The sequence below is a fragment of the Prenolepis imparis genome, unplaced genomic scaffold (assembly GCF_030444845.1).
Source record: "Prenolepis imparis isolate NDT839.2.m4 unplaced genomic scaffold, iyPreImpa1.0 SCAF_5, whole genome shotgun sequence".
In the NCBI taxonomy this organism is placed as follows: domain Eukaryota; kingdom Metazoa; phylum Arthropoda; class Insecta; order Hymenoptera; family Formicidae; genus Prenolepis; species Prenolepis imparis.
The window spans coordinates 16,401,600-16,421,997 of record NW_028141163.1 but is presented as its reverse complement, the minus strand read 5'-3'; the positions used below and the strand labels follow the sequence as shown (position 1 = coordinate 16,421,997).

At 40.0% G+C, this 20,398-nt stretch overlaps 1 protein-coding gene and 1 long non-coding RNA gene across 17 annotated transcripts in view; one reads left to right on the top strand and one right to left on the bottom strand.

Annotated features, from left to right (window-relative positions):
* Nucleotides 1-20,398, top strand: part of LOC145936221 (protein muscleblind) — a 382,974-nt gene that overhangs the window by 141,638 nt on the left and 220,938 nt on the right. Inside the window, exon 4 of one of the 14 annotated variants that reach the window (XM_083038196.1) lies at nucleotides 6,043-6,825. The exons of the other annotated variants lie outside the window; for them this stretch is intronic. Coding sequence (XP_082894322.1) covers nucleotides 6,043-6,054 — 12 coding nt within the window. The 3' untranslated portion in view covers nucleotides 6,055-6,825. Of the gene's footprint in view, nucleotides 1-6,042; nucleotides 6,826-20,398 lie in introns of those variants that run through there. 14 annotated transcript variants of the gene reach the window in all.
* LOC145936227 (uncharacterized) overlaps nucleotides 1-20,398 on the bottom strand; it is a 274,129-nt gene that overhangs the window by 177,515 nt on the left and 76,216 nt on the right. The gene's annotated exons all lie outside the window — the stretch shown is intronic.

The following is a 20,398-nucleotide window of genomic DNA, read 5'->3' as shown; positions in this document are numbered from 1 at the left end:
TGCCTTTAAACTTAATAACACTTTGTTAGAAAATATTAGAGAATGCAGAGAAAGGAAGAGAATGTTGTGCAGCGATCATGATGATGAGGCACCTGCATGCAACGCCATTCGATTTGTTGCAAACATATACACGCGGTGTTTCGGTTTTATCCCGGAACCGATAGTCTGCTCGTGAGGATTTTATACAATAGTGGGGCGTCGGGGAATGCACGAGATCACTTGATCCTTTTACCCCCGTCAGATTTTTGTTCGGGCGAAAACATATTTGAAAAATGTTATGTATAAAGGAAGGAAGTGAGGAAGGAAAGAAGGAAGGAAGAGAGGCAAGACAGTATGAACGAGAAAAAAGAGAAAGGGGAAAGAGAATCTCCCGAATGCCGGCTGTCATATTATAGGGATGAAGAGCGGAATACAACAGACAGAGAGGGATATTATGTAGTAATATTCCACAAGCTGTTGTTAAAGCTTGTAGAGGAATGTTCTCCGTCAAACATCAAAGAGTCGAGATATCGAATGCGCGTCTTTTTCGGCATCGACGCGAGAGAGTATCGTTCACCTGGCATCTGACACGAGAAAAGATTTCGGTTAGCAGAATCGTTTTTAATCTTTCGCAGATTGTGTATCACACTATATATAGCGGGGATTGAGATTGAACGGTGCATTGTGGAATTTAGGCCTCGGTTAATGAAGATAGATAGATAGCCAGGTGCGGAGAGATGGATGAATGGATAGATTTGTCTTAAAATAAATTTCCGAAAGACGGATAAATTGAATAAAATAATAATAATAATATCAAATACATAGAAAAATTAAATATATGTTAAAAAGTAGGGGAGGAATATAAATATATAAGCACACAAAAATATGTATTTTATACACATCTGTGTAATATATATTAAATATATATTACATATGTTTTAAAATATGTCTTCAAATATTATACGACATATAAAATTGTGAATAAAATTTTGTTTGAATTTTTTAGCGAATTAATATATAGATCGTATAAAGAACAGGTTCAAGATATAAATATATAATTTTTCAATGCGTAATATGATAAGATCTTGAATAATATCACGTTGGAAAATTTTCTTGCTTACGAAGTAGTGCTTTACTTTGCGGCTGGCATTTCGTGCACCGAGAATTATTATGTAAAATAGCGATCGCGCCATTTAATGATAATTAGAATTTCAACTTGAACACTCGTACGGCGAGCTCGGCGTCTTGCCAGCGACGCAGAAAGGAATCCCGACTGTCTAAGAGCTAGCTTCTGCGAGCGTGCATAAGCGGAATCTTGAAAATTTGCGATAACGAGCTGAGGCGGACGTATTAATGGAATAACGTTGTATTCCGACTCGCACAATGTCCCGGATCGCCGTTAAATTTTATTAAACTCGTCTCGTCATGAAGTCATCGCATATATTTGCAACGATATATGTGTGGTTTGCGCGGTTCTCGATATTTCGCACAGAACAAATTGCTAATACATGCCATTAACTTTCTATTACTAATCTATGATTAATCGATTCGAGTCTAATCTCGACACAGATGTTCTTATTTGTTTTTATATAATTTTATGCGCTATCCTATTATATTTGTGATGAAAAATAAAATTCTTTAAACATTTGATAGGTACTTGAAAAAATATCTATTTTAAAATTAAATCTATTGTATATTAAAGTTATTAAAGCTATATTTTAACCCATTATATGGCTTTTAAATTTCGATTCATTCTTGCAATGCGATGAAAAACGGTGAGCTGTAAAGTCAACATGAACAGGAGCTTCGGTAAATTTTCCACGTCGAAAAACGTCACGCAATGATGACAGAATGAATAATGCAATGGGAGATAACGTTTTAATAATAGCAAAAAGACATGTTACTTTGAGGGTAATTATGGTAGCGTCGTTCGTCTTACTTTCGTTTGCCAGGATATCTTTTTCCGGCTTTAATAGCGTATTAGCATTTACACGGGTGAGAAAACACCGGCGACTGTTTGCATTTCGGATAGTTTGCTTCAACAGTACGCTCACAACGGAGGCCTTTTCGTCTGTGTGTAATCGTTGCTGTGATAATAACTGGCGGTAATTAGGTTAATGGAATGACACACTGTAATTTTTTATCCCCTCGCGTGTGATATTTATGCACCGTTCGGTTACGTTTTAAAATACTGCTCGGAATTGCCGCATTTACTATTTTTTCAACAAGAGCTTTTCTTCCCGTTTACGTTAACATTATTTCACAAAAATAATGGCGGGTTTGAATAAATTGTTTTCAACTAAACATCGTGCTATATACAACAAATTGTATGAATAATTGTTATCATTCTTTGCTATGCAAAACTGTTTAAATGATTTATCGCTCGCAGGAAATTGTTTGTATTTCTGTCTCTTTTTTTTTTTTTTCTTTTATTTGTTCACATATATGACATCTCGGTAAATTTTTTATACTCGACGATTAACGCTAACATTTCATCTCGTTGAGCTCTAGTTTTTTTTACGTATTATCAAAATATTAAAACACTCGCGATGTTTAATAGGAAAATATTATATAAAAAGAGAAAGTAAGCTTCTCTGTTTAATTACATAATTTATAGTTAATTGACCACAGATTTGATTACAACGCGTAAATTAAAAATTCAACATGATAGCAATCGTACAAGTATGTATTTTGATTATTCGCGTATAAAATTTTCTGCTCGCTCGAGGGTTAAAGAACGGCGCGGAAATTTATCGCGTAAAATCGTGGCTCTCAATTAGTCGAGAGTACTTGGAACTACGAGTCTACGAGACCACGTTGCTCATATTGCACTTTGGCGTTCCCCGGCACATACTTTACGCGTACATACCGGGAGGCACGTAACCACGCGGTTGAAACCATCTCTCTCTCTCTCTCTCTCTCTCCTTCGTTCTCTTTTTCTTTCTCTTCTTTTCTCTCGTTTCCACCCCTCGATTCTAGCGGAGTCCCCTCGGCCGGTCCGAAATTAGAAAACTTTTTATGTACGCCAATTTTTAACCGGCCCGCGCTCTTCAGCGGTAATTACTTTTTAAGCCTCTCTTTTGCATATTATCTTCGACGGGCCTGCCCTTCCCACTGTTCCCCACACCCACCTCCGCGTGGCTCGCGTTGTAATTTAAAATTTGTATCATGCCGAAATCGTGCTTGGCTAATACCATCTCGTTCGTTCTTGTCGCGCGTCGCGTCGCTCCATTACGCTGGGCAAAACTTACAAGACTTCGCGTTTTCCCACCCCTTGCTTGCGTACCGTTTCCCTTTTTGCTGCCGACGCTCTTGTATTCATGAATTTTCGCGTTTCGGGGACGGAGAACAACACGAGGGAATCAACGTTAGCGCGAATGAAGCTTCTTTGTCGCGTACATAAGCGTCGCGAGGTGTATATTGTCACTCTCGATCTTCCAAGGAATAAAAGTAAATTTGTAATTCTTGTCGCTTTTACAATGCGGTATTCAATCTTTTTTAAACTATCCTACTTTTTTCTTTCCCAGAACAGACATTTTTTTATTTTTCTTTCATTCAAAATTGTCCCGAGATTCTTCTCTTCATCAGAGAGAGAAGTTTCTGTGCGCTAAATTTAAAAACCTATATAGATAATAGGAACTTATTTAAAGTGGAAAACATAAGATAGTTATCGGGATAAGAAATTTTGACATCTCGCAGCGTTCGTTACGATAATACTTTTTCTTTTTCAAAATAAATTCCAAGTTCCCAGATAAAAGTCCTGCCGACGCTCATGACCGCGCGGACCTTCCTCAACCTTTTTTTCTTTCGACGGAGGATTTCACCCGCGATTACGTAATTATTCTTCGCACGACGGACATTTTGTTCGGCCGTCTCGGTGGGATGCATTTTTTTGCCGACGGTCCCCGGTCGGTGTTTTCGCTGGGGAATGGAAAATACATCTGCTAATTTGCATAGTAAATTTGCGCGGTGCACCGTAACGTTTCGAGGACTTCGTCCGCGACGAAAGAGAGAGGAAGGGAAAGGGGGCCGCGGGATGGACGGTGTTGTTTGTGAACCCGTATACTTCCTTGACCCCCCGACGTAGCTCACTGTTCCGAAAGTATATTAGTGGGAAAAAAAATAATAATAATCAGTGCTCGCGAGTTACTAGAGCGCGAAATGAAATTTATCCCGCGCGCGCATGGACAATTTTTGAAATTCTTTTTTCACATAGCGTCAATAAAAGCTTTGGAAATCTTTGGAAAATTTCGCGTTTATTCAGTGTACCGGCAACAAGTTATTAAATTGATGATAGATTTTTAGCGGCACAATTTTATCACCAAAGCTGTGATGTAAAAATCTAACATCCGTCCGTGGATTCGTTCGTTCAATTTCATCCATATCCAATTCTGATCAAAGTTAATTCCGTTCTTATTGTACTTCAATGCTTCGCATTTCGGAAAAATCTTACTCATCCTTGTCATTGATAGCGAAACTTTGTTCGAACGATGACTCGGTTTATCAGAGCGGATCGAAAAATATATGATATCCCGCGAGAATGAAGGGTCGTCGCCATAAGGCGCGTCGTTACGTTTGCTCCAGTTTGCCTTGCTCGCGAAGGGGTTGAGAGGAGGAAAGTATTAGCCGCTATATACAGCTACTTGTGCTTTTCTCGAGGATTCTTCGCTATCTTTCAAATTATCGCGGCCGCGCCGGCATTGAACTAGCGCATCGGAGCACGAAGGCAACCAGACCCGCTACGGGTGCTCGCCTCGCCTCGCCTCGTCGTCTGGGAGAGCCGCTTCTGCCGCTTCCGTGTCATTTCGCGCCAGTAACCACGAGCCGTCTATTATGAAACCGGAAGCGTCTGGTTACCGGCGTGGCGTGGCTTGGCGTTAGCGACGTGTTACAGCTCCGCCCGTTGATTTTTCCTCGCTTCATCGGTGACACGGTTTCCGTTTCCAAGCAGAAACGCGACCCAGACAATACGTATTTCGGAAAATCGACGCGACAACCAATATGAAACTCATTTCGCACAGTCTGTAATCCTCCTCGTACCTACATCAGCTCGTTTGACTCGCCAATTATTTCGATATCTTTGATTATTGGATTGTGTGTCTGGGTCACTTCGAGCTGTTCGTCTATATTCATTTCTCTAATACGTATCGGTAATATTTAACTTATCTTCTTCGTCATATCTAATTTTGATCTGGGAAATAGCAAGTGAGAAATGAGCAAAAAGTAAATTATTTTTTAAAATTATTTATTTATATTATTGAGTTTGTGAATAACGAGAAAAGGAAAGGGAATATATAACGAGATTATACGAAGAAAATCGTATCTTCTATCGGTTTGTCACAAAATTCTCTCTCGTAGTTTATATTCTGCTATCTCTATCTTCATAGAAATTAGAGCGACACGCGGCGACATTAATAGCTCCGATTTCATCACGCGAATATGAAACTAGCAGATATTTCTGGCGTAACAAAGTTCTGCCAACCGAGTGCAATTTTGTTAAATAAAGGTGGGAAGTCTCGAATCTGTCAAGTGCTAAATTAAGAAACTTTAGTTACGACAGGTAGGAACATGCCATTATACGTTGTTAATAGCGTATCAAAGAGGCTAGGTGTTAAAGAAACTTAGCTCATTATTACATCGCTTTTCGCAGTTGACGATCATAATAAAGAATAAAAAGTAATTGCAGACTTTTTTTTTATTAAACGACAAAAAATACTTGCGTGAAACTTATAATAAATTTGCAAGCTTTTCGACTTCCCTCCAATATTTTTGGATCAAGTTTATTTGAGCCGTTCAATTCGAAAAGGTAAAATATAGCATTCGGCAAAAATAAATTTTATCTCTACATGGAATATAATTTTTAGAATTTCAGAAATCACGCTATTTCTATTAAAAGATGTGTTGTTTATTCTATCTTCCGTGAAATTTAACGTATCGTCTTTTTTTTTTAAATAACCCATTTATTACGATTCGTAAAACTCGCCTTTTCACTTTAATTCCTCGATAAAATTTTGTAAAGCATCTTGTACATTGGTGTAATAAATGTTTTTCTTTTTGTTTCAGGTAAGTCAGTAAAATGACCGAGGGAGAAAGTAACGACGCGGCGTTCTTCGAGTGGCGTACAACAGGTAATGTTGTAATTAACGAGAAAGTCGTCGTAAAATAGTCAAATCGCGATGGTGTCGGACGGTCGACATAAGCAGGCATTAAAAAAAATAGATAAAGCGCAGAGTCCGTTGCTTACAAGCCCCGGGCTCGCAAGTCCGGAGGATTCCGCGTAACTCGGCGCAGGCAAGTCGTTAACGACAGTTTAAGCACACCGTGGTATATAATGGGTCGTATACGCCTGTTCCATTTAACTATATATCCGCGTAATACCGAGCAGCCGCTAGTCGCTGCATAATCGTCGCTGTAAATAAGAATAATAGAAACAAAATTCCAATTTTTTTCCATTTTCTATTTTCTATTATGTCGTTAAATAGACACGAGATGTATTTAATACGCACGGCATTTAACTTTACGGGGTCGTTAATTCGATTCGCACAAGATTCCCTCAATTATGGACAGATCATAGAATTATTGTTTTCATTCAAGATAATAATGATAATAATGAAGTAATATACTGGACATACCAAACACATTCACAATGTATATGTATATCATCTTGTCAAGCATTAACATTATGCGAGAAATGCATTTCAATAATCCATTATATTCATTAGTGTGCCACGAATTTATTGTATATAATCCAAAATCATATTTAATGATTAATTATGAGAGTGCAATGTATCTTTGCAAACATTATGAAACAATAGAATATTTCTAATAAGTCGTGCATGCGAGAAAAATTATGCGATGTATTACAAATCAATATTAATCAATATAAAAATATATTAATATCCCTCAACTTTTTAATACATCAAATTAATGGATATTTTCAAGAACGCGTGTAATTCATAAATAAACCCTTTATTTTTCAATTCGAAACTTAATTATTTTGAACGTGGATTAAAAAAGTTGCGACACGCAGAGCGGCCTGTGAAATTTTTCGCTAACAATAAGAAAAAGTTCGACTCCAGAAGACGCATCGAAGAGAAGTTACGGTCGCGGTAAATCTGGAACATCCCGTGTACGCGTTGCAAGCGAGGCCGACTGGTATTTTGGTGATTACATTAATCCGAGTTCGAGATATTTATGACATAATATTTTACGGCCGAAAGCCCTGTTGCGCGTGCGGCGCGCCAATTTGTGTCCGTGCTTAACGCGCACCGCTTGGCATTCTATTATCTACATTGATCCTCGCTTTTCGTGTATTTTATATTTTATCGGCGCGTGTTCCCCAGGGCGAAATGAATATCGCTAGGGACTAGATGATGCCGACCGTAAATTCATCGCCGTTTGATCGTGATCGAACATAAACGCGCAGCATTGCATAACTCCGGGAGAATTTTCTTCGTTTGCGTTAAATACATGCCCTCACACAATGTTTCGTTGTAATAACATATTGCAAAATACGTTCAGATGTATAGTTATATATTTCATATCCTATAATAGAAAACTTAATTTTTTACCCTCTAAACATTTATTTTTTCTTAGGAAAAAAATATATATCTTCCTATTAATTCTAAATGAAGGTTCTAATTTTATTCTCTATTAATATTATAAAAATTCCAAATATTATATAACTCGATTATTTCACATCATATAATAGAAAACTTAATTTTTTACTCTCTAAACATTTATTTTTTTCTTAGGAGAAAAATATATATCTTCCTATTAATTCTAAATGAAGGTTCTAATTTTATTCTCTATTAATATTATAAAAATTCCAAATATTATATAACTCGATTATTTCACATCATATAATAGAAAACTTAATTTTTTACCCTCTAAACATTTATTTTTTTCTTAGGAAAAAAATATATATCTTCCTATTAATTCTAAATGAAGATTCTAATTTTATTCTCTATTAATATTATAAAAATTCCAAATATTATATAATTCGATTATTCAAAAATTATTTTACGGTTATTAAAAATACATTATCACTGCATTGCAATAGTATTAATTCTTATAAAAGCAATACTTTGTGACACTGTTACACGTCGGCCTTAGCAAAGAAGAGACTTTCGTCGTTGAATAAATGTTGCAAATAATTTTTCGCCGAGGCGGAACACATTCCGTTCTGACCCACAAGTGCGGTATACGTGAGGTTGTTACTGCTAAAGTGGTTGCTGCTTTGTTTTATAATTTTTCCCAATTACGCGCTACCGTCCGCTTTTGAAGTGCGCTCGACTGTTTGCCGGGTTTTAATCACTCGGCATGCAAAATTAACTTCGTTATTTGTGCCACATTATTATAGAATAACGCGCACTTCTCAACTCACTCATTGGTTTAAAAACTGAGATAAACATAAGTCATATACACTTGCCATCGCGCGAATAGTCTGTTTGAAACATAGAAATTAGCTGCAATTAACATTTCACGACATTACTTTGCATGATATATTGCTTTTATTATTTTAATGAGTAGAGGCTCACAATATATTCTCTTTCTCTTTCTCTCCCTCATACATACACACAGAAAATAATTTCTAGCAAAAATTGAAATCGCCCGATTCTCGCTTAGCAGCGACACATGGCGCTCATTATCCCGAGAATCGTTAGATCGCATTATTTCTCGTTCACGACTTGGGCATGTCTCGGATCGGCCAAAGCAAACAAATAGTTTTCAATAATAAAGTTTCCTTGTAAAGGGTCCAGGTGCAGGTGAACTTCTGCGGCAAGAGTTTAAGGCGCCGGGGGAATAAAACTTTTTCCCAGTTTTTAAAACAGTTCCGCGCTTTTCCAACATTTAAAGACTACATAGTTCAGGGCTCTCACCCCCCCTTTTTTTTTTCTTTGCGCCCCCTGCCTTCGCTCCGGGGCGCGCATTCTGCTACCTATTTCAGGGGCGCGCAACCGAGTCTTTTGCTCGTTCGCTTTCGGCTTATCTCCGCAGAGCGGCAACTTGAAACATTCCGTCGGCGAAATATCGCAGAAAATTAATATTCCAGCGAAAAATCGCGCGAGCGATTTGCGGTAGCGATTTTGCGGAGCGGGGAGCGAAAGCGAAGGAAAAGTTGTGCGCGCGCGATCTGACGCGAAATCACGATTGAGCGAAATCAAAGTTGTGCAAACACGCCGTTCTTCTTCTTTTTCTTTCTACAGGTAAGAAAACACTTCGCGTTGCGGATGCTATCAAAGCGTTCGAATACCATCGAGCGGAATGAAATAATGACGAGATCGGTCCTTTTACCGATATCTTTCTCTCTCTCTCGATCCCGATATTTCTGATATCTAATCGCGATATTGCCGACCCCATCGCTCTTGAGAATTCTCGAGATACCAAAGGCGTTTTACTAGATTGAATAAAGATTAACTGGATTATACGCGCAGTATACGATAATTCGATGGAAGACTTCGCTTGAGATAGAACTAAGACAGTATCGTCATCAAACGCCGTTTATAATTCTCGTAAAAAAAAAAAAAAAAAGAATTTTATCGAGCTGAAGTAGAATCCTAGCGATAGAAGATAATATTCGCGAACTTTATTCGCATCTTATTCTCCGGCATGGAATTAATTTCGACTCACACATGTATAAGTTTATAATATATTTGAATTATCAGGCTCTTTTCGATCGAAAATAAATTTCCGCGATGCGCGAATTCTTTTTCGCTACCCTTTATTTTCGAGATATAGCATAAATACGCGCATTCGTAATTTGGGCGAGATTAATCCGAAATCGAGCGAGAAGCGAACGGTTATTTGCTCCCTTCTTTCTCTCTTTCTGCGAGAGAATATCTTCAGATGTGTTTTCCCGAACTATCAAGATATTCCAGCGCCATCGAGCTGAATTAAATAATGACGGAATCGCATCGGGCGTTTTTCCGTAGCTGTACGTGCCGCCAATACTACGTGGTTACTGCGATCGTATCGTAATTTATCCAGTTCGAAAATTCTATGGGATAGTGCTTTCGCTGGTACCGACATTCTAGTATATCTCTCCCATGATTTTCTCTTTGAGGGCGCGTCGTTGCGTCATTCGCTTCCGCCCGTAGAGACGGAATTAAGTATCCTGCGGGAGAAAAAGAAGAAAAGAAAAGCCCTCCACGTCAGATATTCGCAAACTTTTATATACGAAATATCCTTTTCTCTCGAGTATGACATACATAAGTAAGATAACTGGTAAATTTTTATATTGCAATAACCAACTTATTTTCAGATTTTGCGATCTCATCATTTGACCTTTCTAATAAAAATATATAGATTGCAAATACGTGGCAGTCGAACATTTACAAAAAAAAGACATAATAGTTGAAGGAAAGGAAAGTTGAAAGAGAGAATAATTTTTTTAATTTGATTAACAAGTTTTTTTTAATCGCCTAGCAGTTTGTTAGCAAGTATATGAAAATTTATCCAATATCTCTCAAATTACTCTCGGGAGAAACGTGTGTGTATGCGAATTAAATTAATTCAAATATCGAAACATATGTATTTTTTTATGTAGACGTAAAAATATACGCTGAAGATTTAAAAATTTCATACTCTAAGGTAAATCAAGCTTGAATGTGTTAAAACGCGATTACTCAACGTTATGAATATTTTAGCTCAAATATTAACGAATATATGAGCGCAGCACTTAACGTGTCCGTTGTTTTTATTTCTTACGATATCAAGAATAATTTATGCCGTTTTTGCTAAAAGATTGAAATATCAGCGCAAAGTTTTCCGCTGTGTGATATATATTGCAACGGTATATACTATCTAGCAAATAACGCACAATATCGTGCCGAGTTACGTTCGCGTGACGCTAAATAAACAAAATTATGCATCCAGATTCACGGTGCGTTCAGGGTTGCTGCTATTACTTGTTGATATACGATTAATTGTCGTCCATACGTTATTCGCCCTTTATTAAACAATTTTAATATCCTCGTAAACACGCGCCGCGATATATCATCGGGTAATACTCTTATCGCGAGCTGCGAAGTAGGGAAAGAATTGGATAGAAGCGGAACATTTTTCACTTCCGGGATGATATACCGTTCCCGGTGCAAGGATGGCTTCGTCCTTTTTACGCCGGGGCATCGCCGAATCTCTTAAGGATCGCGGAACTCGATTTTCCTCCAAAGTCGTAAGTAATAAAAATCGCGTCGGGCGACAGCTAATATTAGCGATGACATTCCGATGCATTTTTATTGCCGGTTATTTCGCGTGTCCGAGTTACATTACGTTTTATTTTCGGGTTATATGTGCGCGATAACAGCGATACTGATGTTAAAGAAAAAAGGGGGGGGGGAAAAACGCCGGAAGACGCCAAAAATTCGTAATATAAATTTCTCGTAATGGTATTTCAGCGAACTCGAGTTATGATATATAGATATATCCTTTGGATGTAAAAATTCGCGTTTTTTTTTATCGAATCAAAGAAGGATTTTCTCCTCATTCCTATCAATACGGTAAATAGAAATGCCTGTTATACATATAATAGGACAGAGAAAATGTTTACCGATTTGCAATTAAAATCGTGTTATAGGTGTCATGAATCAATCTGCTAAACTGATCAATCTAACATAATAGAAGAGCCGTACGTCAGCAACGCTAATTACGAAGCGATGAAGCATTTGTTCATTGTTTATAATGCGCGCCCATTATCCTGGTCAACTTTAGCTCGCGTTTCTGCAGTTACGTATGAGATAAACACTTTGCGAGTTAACTGCGATCGAATGTGAAGATACCATCGTATACGCAAAATTGCCGCATACCTATGACATGGTAATTCTAGAGCACGAACGAGTTCGCGCCGGGAAATAAATGCATAATAAAACGCCGTAATGACGCATGTCGCGTGGAAAACATTTCTCGTCGGAGTGGTAAACGATTTTTCGATTCTCCATTACGCCCGGGCACGACGAAAATGCGCGTTGTAATTTGTTGTATTGTGTGAATTTTATACACGTTGCATTTAATGTATTTCTATTTGTGTCGCGTATATTGACAAATTCGAAACCTTTGTAAATAAGCTCCATGAATATTCGGTGTGTATTGTGAACAGACGAGTCTGCAGCTCTTGAAGTATATTTCGGTGAATTTTATTTCGAAATTTGTACTAATAAAATTAAAATTTGGGATAATTGAAGAAAATTTTACAACTGTATGAATGCGTGTATATGAAAAATCAGCAAAATTTCCGCAAGAAGATTAAAGTAAGAAATGAAGAAGGATACGAACGGCGGGTTGTCCGTCATAACGAAGTTAACCACTGCTTGATAAAGTGTTTTAATTTCAGTTTTATCCAGCTTTATGAAATTCTAACTATTAATTAAAAAAAAAGGGGGGCAGAAGGGAATTAAAAACAGCGTGGATTGTGTTTAGCTTTACCCAAACGCTTCTTACGCGTTCTCCATGCTTTCTTCGACTAATAGTTTAAACGGATTTGAGAGCCTCGCGTAGAGTTCTATTCAGGCGCCGGAGGATAATGCAAGACCGAGCGGATTAATGATAATCGATCGATCGGAATTACTTGCGGGGGTCGAGTAATTTTCGCCGTCCCTCGATCGACTCGTCTCCTTTTTACCGTCGGCATTCGGGTACGATATCGGGGACATCCCGTGGCTCTCGGTCGTGTCAACCTTTCGAGGGCGCCCCATTGTCCTGCGGCTTTCAGCCTCGGAAATGAAGTAATGGAAACGCGGCTGGATCTCCCTTTCCTGCGTCGCACGACGTGCAATTTTACTCCTTCCTTTTTTTCTGGCCTCTTCTCTCCCCTCCTCTTCCATTCCGCCAACTCGCTTCCAGTAGCTTTCCTTCATCCGTTCTTTCTATCCGCTTGCCATCGATCGCGCCCCGGTTTGTCGCAATCGTATTAGGTTCGCTGTTTCGTCGACGAGTTACGTTTATAGCGCGCGACGTGTCCAGCGAGTAGGGGGTTTACGGGAATCGCTATTTCTACCTTTCGGACTCTTTTTTCCGCGATATATACGAAAATAAAGTTTGATAAAAACTCAAACCATCGGAAATCTCCGATGCAAGTTGCATCGCCGCATGAGGCAATAACGCAGAGTTAAAAGCGATAGAAACGTCACTTGCTATAGATGTCAAATTACTATGAAGGCTTTTTGCCATTTGAATGTGAAAATGGAGAACGCGAGAAAATATGAAATAAAACAAGAAAATTGTAAGAGAAAAAAATAAAAATACTCCAATAGTGCGGATATATCAGCATGTTGAAAACAATGGCCTCCTGACTCTATTTTTATTTATTGCGATCGATAACAATTTTATTAGAAATAAAAATGAGACAAAGCTGAAAAAATTGTATCAAGAAATTTTTACTTTTTTTTGGAAGAAACATTATTGTCTTTTCGAGAGGTTACCAGTTCTTAAAGAGCTAACGGCTCTCTGCTCTCTTCCGTTCCGCGCTCGTCCTGCGCTATTTTCCGCTTGTTTTCTCTAGAACGCGTCATCGGCCGCGACCGGAACGATCGTATTAGCACCGCCTTTTCTTCGTACGTTCCCTTCGACACAAGTTTATATCGTCAGCGCACTCGAATTCTTAGTCGGCGGTGTCCCGCGCTCTGTTCCCTCTTTCGGTCCACATCCGGCGCGTACCCAGCTTAGAAATACAATAAAATTGTTCCGCGCGACTCTACTCGATCTCGTAGCCCCGCGCGAGATCGAGGTAAAAGGCTTTCGGAGATTTTCGAGTGGTAATTTATTTCCGGCCGCAAGAGGGTTCTCTCGAGTGTGTGTGGCGAGAGTCGCGACAAAGGAAAACTATCTCCTCGAGTCTCGTCAATGTGTCGTCCTCGGTCCTCGACTTTTTCCTTCTTCTCGCTCAACCTTGTCGTTCCTCCCTTTCACCGTTTCTCTTTCGCTTCTTTGCTCCCTTCCGCCTGAAATCTTTCAGAGCTTCCCCGGGAACGTTTGTGTGCCGTCTGTTTCGCGAGTTTGTCGCCGAAAATTAGGATGAGAAATCAGTCGTCGGTGAGGTCTATTAAAAAAATTCACTTGGGAGTCTTAATTTTCCGAGCAGCGATGTTCGCGTAATAATTTTTAGCCTTCGTCGAGCTTGATAAATTTTTAAACTGCTAATTGCTCATAAATTTAAGTTTTTTTATGCTTCTCGTTAAATCTACCAATTATTAGAGAGCTAAAATTGGGAAACTAGAAGAAAGATTAATAATAATTGTATGAAAAGCTATTTTTAAGTAACTTGTAAAATTTTAAAAATCTTGAGCGAAACAAAAAACTTGCCTTTTAATTACATTGTACAATAAATTCATCGCCTAACTGTATGTTCCTAATGAAGAAATTTTTTTTTGCAGTATATAACCAGATTTGTATTTTATTGACTTACGTGCGTCATTTTCGATTTCCATTTGTGCACGCCGGTGATTTATTGTCGTCAATGAAATAATATAAATTCCAACGACACATGTGTGGGTATAGGATCAGCCCATTGTCGCGTTCATTAATTATTATTATGTAGGACGTATGTCGGCGGCGAGGAAAACGATTTATTGGTACAGTGAACTAATTACTTTCTAGCGTACAATGGTAATTGTAACGCGCATTCCCCGGTATATTAAGCGTCGCGTTCGCTCCATTGTACGGGCCATAATGGATATTATGTCATACAGGAAATATCTTCGCTCTTCGTTCACAGAACTACCGGCGAAGCGCTCTTTTCCCGGAGACTCGCTCAGGTGGTTCACTCCACCTCGGAGTCTCGGAGAGAGTTCGTTTTTTAAGCTCTATTTTTTTACAGCGATGCGAAAGCCTTTTAAATCCCCCGCGTGCTCGCTCGACCGTTTTTTAAAAATCCCTTTCGTTTTCTTTAGCACACTGATACTTTCAGTGATTATAAGGCGGAGAAATTGAGAGTGTTTCAAAGTCTCGGCGATCGCAAATTAATATGCGGATAATATTCATCTTGCTAATATTATCAATACACTTTTATAGATATTTCACATCGTATTAATCACGCTACTACGTAACATTGTCACATTACGACAGGTAATAGCCCGTGTTTCGCTTCGTGCTCCTTAAAGCGACAGCCATGTCGTCCGCGACGTAAAAATCTGTCAAGAATCGTAAAACCGAGGTCGGCCAAGACGAAGCTAATTTTCCACGTAGCTGCAAACGAGGAGACGTTACGCAAGCGTCCGTGTGTGACGGTACAACAAATATATATCCGCTCGAATATGCCTTCGAATAAAATCCTTTACGCGATGGCTGGACAGCGTCACTATACGATCCTCTAACAATAAGATGCTGTCAATCTCTTTCTCTCCGATCCGTCCTGTCCTTCTCGGTCGTGTATTTTACCGGCATGATCATAAAGATTCGTGCACGCGAATACGAGTGCCAGAATTGACTCTGTAACGAGCGCTGTAATAACAAACGAGCTGCGACGTAAGTCAAACGAATGGGTCTTTTACGAGTTTCGTGGAGATAGTGTCGTGAGAAGGGAAAAACGGAGAGGCCAAGTGTAAAGAGGAGGGGGATGGGGGAGGAGGGTCACATGTACACACACAAATATGGAACGAGCCATCGTGGCTCGAATATACGAGGGTCGAACTATTAAAAAGATATTTCATGTGCATTTTTCGCGCATTAAAAAGTCGGCAGACTGGATAAGGCGCCTGTATTGTCATTTCGTTATAGCGTTATTTATTGTACAGCAAATGTTATTAATTAGTTCCGTTAAATTTGGAAAAAAATTTGCTATTTAACAAATATATTTTTCAAAAATATTTTAAAGTTTGATGATATTTGGAAATTGTACTTGTGATACTTAAGCATTAAAAATTGATAGCGTATTTATCGATATCACAATATTACCTTTTAGCAATCAAGATAATTCAATAAGCAAGTTGGATTATCATTCTAGGAACGGACGTTAGGTCATCAGATAATATATGTGATAAGATATATGTGTTATCCATTAAGAGTGCGTTAAATAATCTGTTAAATGTGCAATAAAACTGAGTATCTGTGCTTCTTTCAGGATCACATAACTTAATCGTAACTTGTAACAGATATAAAGATAAGCTTTGATTTTATACCGCTATTAGGTAAGAAATAAGTAGTTTGCAGCCCCTTGATTCATCTATAATCAATTTTTACAAAATTTAGTATAAAATTTTTAATCTTTTTCAAGCGAAATTGTTTCTCTTATTTGATAATTAATATTCTAATATAGAGAGCTGGTGCATGTATAATTAATTGCCGTAAATTTTTAACATTAATCAAAAAATTAGTAGATATGGATTAGAGAAAATTTAAAAGAAGTTTTGAACTATATTTTCGAAACGAACACAACGAAAACTTGTATTAACCTCGAAACATTACGCACACATGTGTCGCGGGCTACTTATTAATTGGAGAATCGAAAAACATCACCTCTGCCTCCTTCGCGAGCGACGAGACAAACACAAACCTCTTTCTCGCCCAGCGAGAATTCGCAGACTATAAGGGAACAATAGCGAGGAGCAATGGCCTGCAGCGTTTCGCTGCAATATGACACTGCGTGCTCGGCATCAAAAAGGAAACGCGCGGACCCTTCTTTGATATCCGCTTATTTTCCGACCGCGTCGTTTTGTCACGCAGGCTTTTTCAGATTTTTAATTAAAAATGCGGAGCAACGCGGGGATGACGATGGGGATGGAAGGGATGGCAGGAGAGGGAAGGTTACATAGGGGAAAGCTCGGGCGAAATAAACTTTGTGTATACGGGTACATAAACCTCCCTTTCCCCTCGCTCGACTGCCGCACCGATATACACTTTGGCTCGCGTGTTATTATTACGGGAGCGCGATTTTATGCGGCGCGTGCGTTCTCGCGAATTATCGTCCGTTTTCTCGCGGAGCCCCGCCGAATTTTCGCGATACGCCGCGCGATAAAGAGGCCAAAAGTTACGGTAATCTAATCGTAATCTCCCGGCGCGGATTTAGACGCGCCGTCGTTGGATTTTTACGCCGACGATTTTACTCTCTCTCTCTCTCTCTCTCTTTTTCTCTCTTGTTTCGAGGCGAACGAGAATAACGCGGTTAAGGCGCGACCGCGATATAACCGAACGCGCGATTGGAACGGATGATTCAGCGACACAGTCGCACGAGAATGCGCTCGCTTTAAAACGCATTTGCGGAGAGAATGCACAAAGTGCATGAAATATATATTCCGGGAAGCTTTACCGAAACGACGGACGGTGAGGCCGAATCTGACTTTATTAACAAGCCAGAAAGGCTTCTCTCCTTATTAGTTGTCTTAAGACTCTGTCTTTTCTGTGTCTGACATATGTTCTTTTTCTTATCTAATTTACCAGATTTTATTAAATATGTTTTTATATCTTTGGGATAATATAATTTTATTAATTTAAATATTGTATAGAATATATAAGCCATATATTTGTATTTTTCAATATATGTATAATAACAATGGTCACGGGCGATTTCATCGAATAGGCAAAGAAATATGTAAAACGCAGGATGGAATTGATAAGACGAGATATATCGGAGGGGGAGAGGTCGAAGAGAGCGATAAGAGCGCGAGAGGCAGGGTCACGTAAGGGCGTTATTAAAAACGTGCCAGTGGAGTGGTAGTTTTCAGGGGCAATATGCGGTTGCTGCGCCGCAAGCAACGGAACTTATTCGTTCTATCAGGATGCGCAGGAGTCCTTCGGCGATGGCGTCCAAGTTTCTCGGATAAAGCTCTTTCTCTTCGCTTTTCGATTTTCCGACATTCCGTAGGCTTTCCTTCCTACCCCCTTCTTTTCTCTCTCGCCCCTTCCCTCTCGGTTTCTTTTCTCAGATCACGGCGAACCTATTTCTCTCTCGCAGCCACTCGAAATTTAAGTCGTTAAAATTACATTAGAGAAAAAACGCAGACCCTTAAGTCCCTGCATGTAACGCCGTTCGGTAATTTAGGGCGGAGGTCTAAGAACCGGGGGATTCTGCAGCCCCCGATCACGAATTACCGAAAGCCCCGGAGAATAATGAATGTTATTCCTCGCTTCTCTCTTCCTTCCTTCCTCGTTTGCGGCCGCGGGAAAAGGGGTAAAGAGGTGGGACGGGCCATCGTCGGAAGACTCCGCTTTCCACTTGAGAGACTCCTTCGCGCGCAAAGCAGCCCTCTCTCTCTCTCTCTCTCTCTCTCTCCTTTTCCCCGTTTCCTCTAATTCGACTCCTCGAACCAACCCCCCAATCTCCAGCCGCCACTCGGTTATTACTGGTTGGTCTCCCGGGAGGACGTTATTATCCGTGCGGCTTCTTCGCGATGAGTTTCTCTCTCGGAGGCTGATCGACGGCGCGAAAAACGCCGAAGCGCCGCGCGTATCGCATTTTCTTCTCGGTGCGATATCCGCGTTATCTAATTATCCGCTTGTTGTTCCCCTCCTCTCCGCACGCTTGAGTCGATCGATTCGTAAACGATTGGGAAAAAAGAGGTGTAAAACAATTAACTTTTATTCCTTCTCGCGTTATTTGACATTCCCTTTATATAAATCCCAGAGAATAATGCGGCATTCCCGAGACTTTTACGGTACTATATATTTTTGAAAATGGGGCCGGTAGTAGTAGGTTTTGCCTGGGGGGAAAAAATGACGCGCACCTGCAACCATTCGTTGCGATAAATACGCGGGACGGGCGGCTCCGCGACTGACATTTGTTATCGAATGACAAGCTTCTCCCCGTCGGCACATTTATCTTTCGGCGTAGCGTCGCGGTATGGAGTTCATTTGCCCCGGTATACGTTACCCGAATATGTACTATTACCGTGAACAAATTAACTCGCTCTCCGCCGTCCACGCTTCCGCCTGCTGGGCGCGATTCGCGAACGTGGGAAAGAGACGCCTAGGCCCCGGGTATTGCTTTGCGCGAGTTGATCGACGCCGGTATCAATCGTAAATCGGAACGAACGGACCATCCGGCGAGTGGACGAACCGATTACGTCGAAATGTCCCTCTTCCCCGAAATTTTACCCATCGTACCCGCGAGCTTATCGCGGGATTAGTTCCTTCGTGCGTTCATATTCTTCTCTGACGCAATTTTATATTTTTTTTCTATATTTTATATAGTTTTATATTATATATATTTGTACATATATATAAAATTATGGATATATTTTATGATGAAGACTTAAAAAACGATAAGAAATTTTATCACATTTTTCGAAAACTTATATATTAATAATTAAATATTTATTTTAATTCTACTAGAAGCCAATTTGTAAATATCTAAAAATTATAAATGTAAAATCGATTTCACGAGATAATATCATATCTACCTGCAAGGTATATTAATGATTGGCAGCCTACGCAACCATGTTCTAATTCGAACTTCCCTTTATCGAGATCAACCGATTCGTTCTCTTCTCCTCCATCGCTGGGAGGGAGCTATATAAAGCAAATGATAGATCGAGGGACGGGCAAACAAAAAGTCATATCAACGACTCGTCGAACGTTTTCCTCGGCGCGGCGACCGGATAACGAACTATTCTTCGACGACACAATTTTTGAGCCATGGTTACGCGCACACGCCCGGTATTGAATTAAATCTCTCTCTCTCTCTCTCTCTCTCTCTCCCCCGGTTTTTTCTTCGCAACTCTCCGTATAATACAGCGCGAGCTTTAATAGATCGTGCTATACGTGCTCATTCTCCCGCTGCCGGTTCGGGGTATCGATCCTCGGAATCGATGCAACGAAAAGCGAGACGCGGCGCGGGTGCGAACAAAGGGCCGACGAGAGCAAACAAAATTACGCGGATGGCTCTCATCGTCATCCCCGATGCCTCCCTCTTTCCCCTCCGCCGCGCTCGATTGCAGTTACTGCACCCGTCCGTTCCGGAGTAACGAACTGATCGCAAATCGAAACGCGCCGCATCTCCGACAGCCTCTATCCTCTCTCTCTCGCGAATTAACTTTATCCACCCGGGTACCGTCCTTCGCGAAAGTACAACGCGTCGGAACTTCCGTGATTTCGAGGGCACGTCGAAATTATAGGCGAAACGTGTCCCGATCAGGGTGAATCGGTTTGGAAAGCTTTCGGTATGTATCTCTGCCAGGAATCGCGAAGAAAAATTGCGATTAGACATGTTTTGTAAATTTATGTAAGACTGAAGGGTTGCGTAACTTTGTGTCACGCTGCATCTGATTAAAGAGTTCAGTTTGCGAGATGAATGTTGATCTTCGCAGATTAATCTTTCCTGCTTTTTTTTCTGTCTCTCCGGGCAAATGATTGCGCGACGCATTATGTCCGTGAAAAGGACAAAGTTTCTTTTTTTTCGTATAGAGCTTGTATCGAATTTGAATCTGGTGGGACGAGAGAGAGAGCGCGCGAAAGGGCAGCGACGGTGGAATATCAACAGATGGTGTTTTAA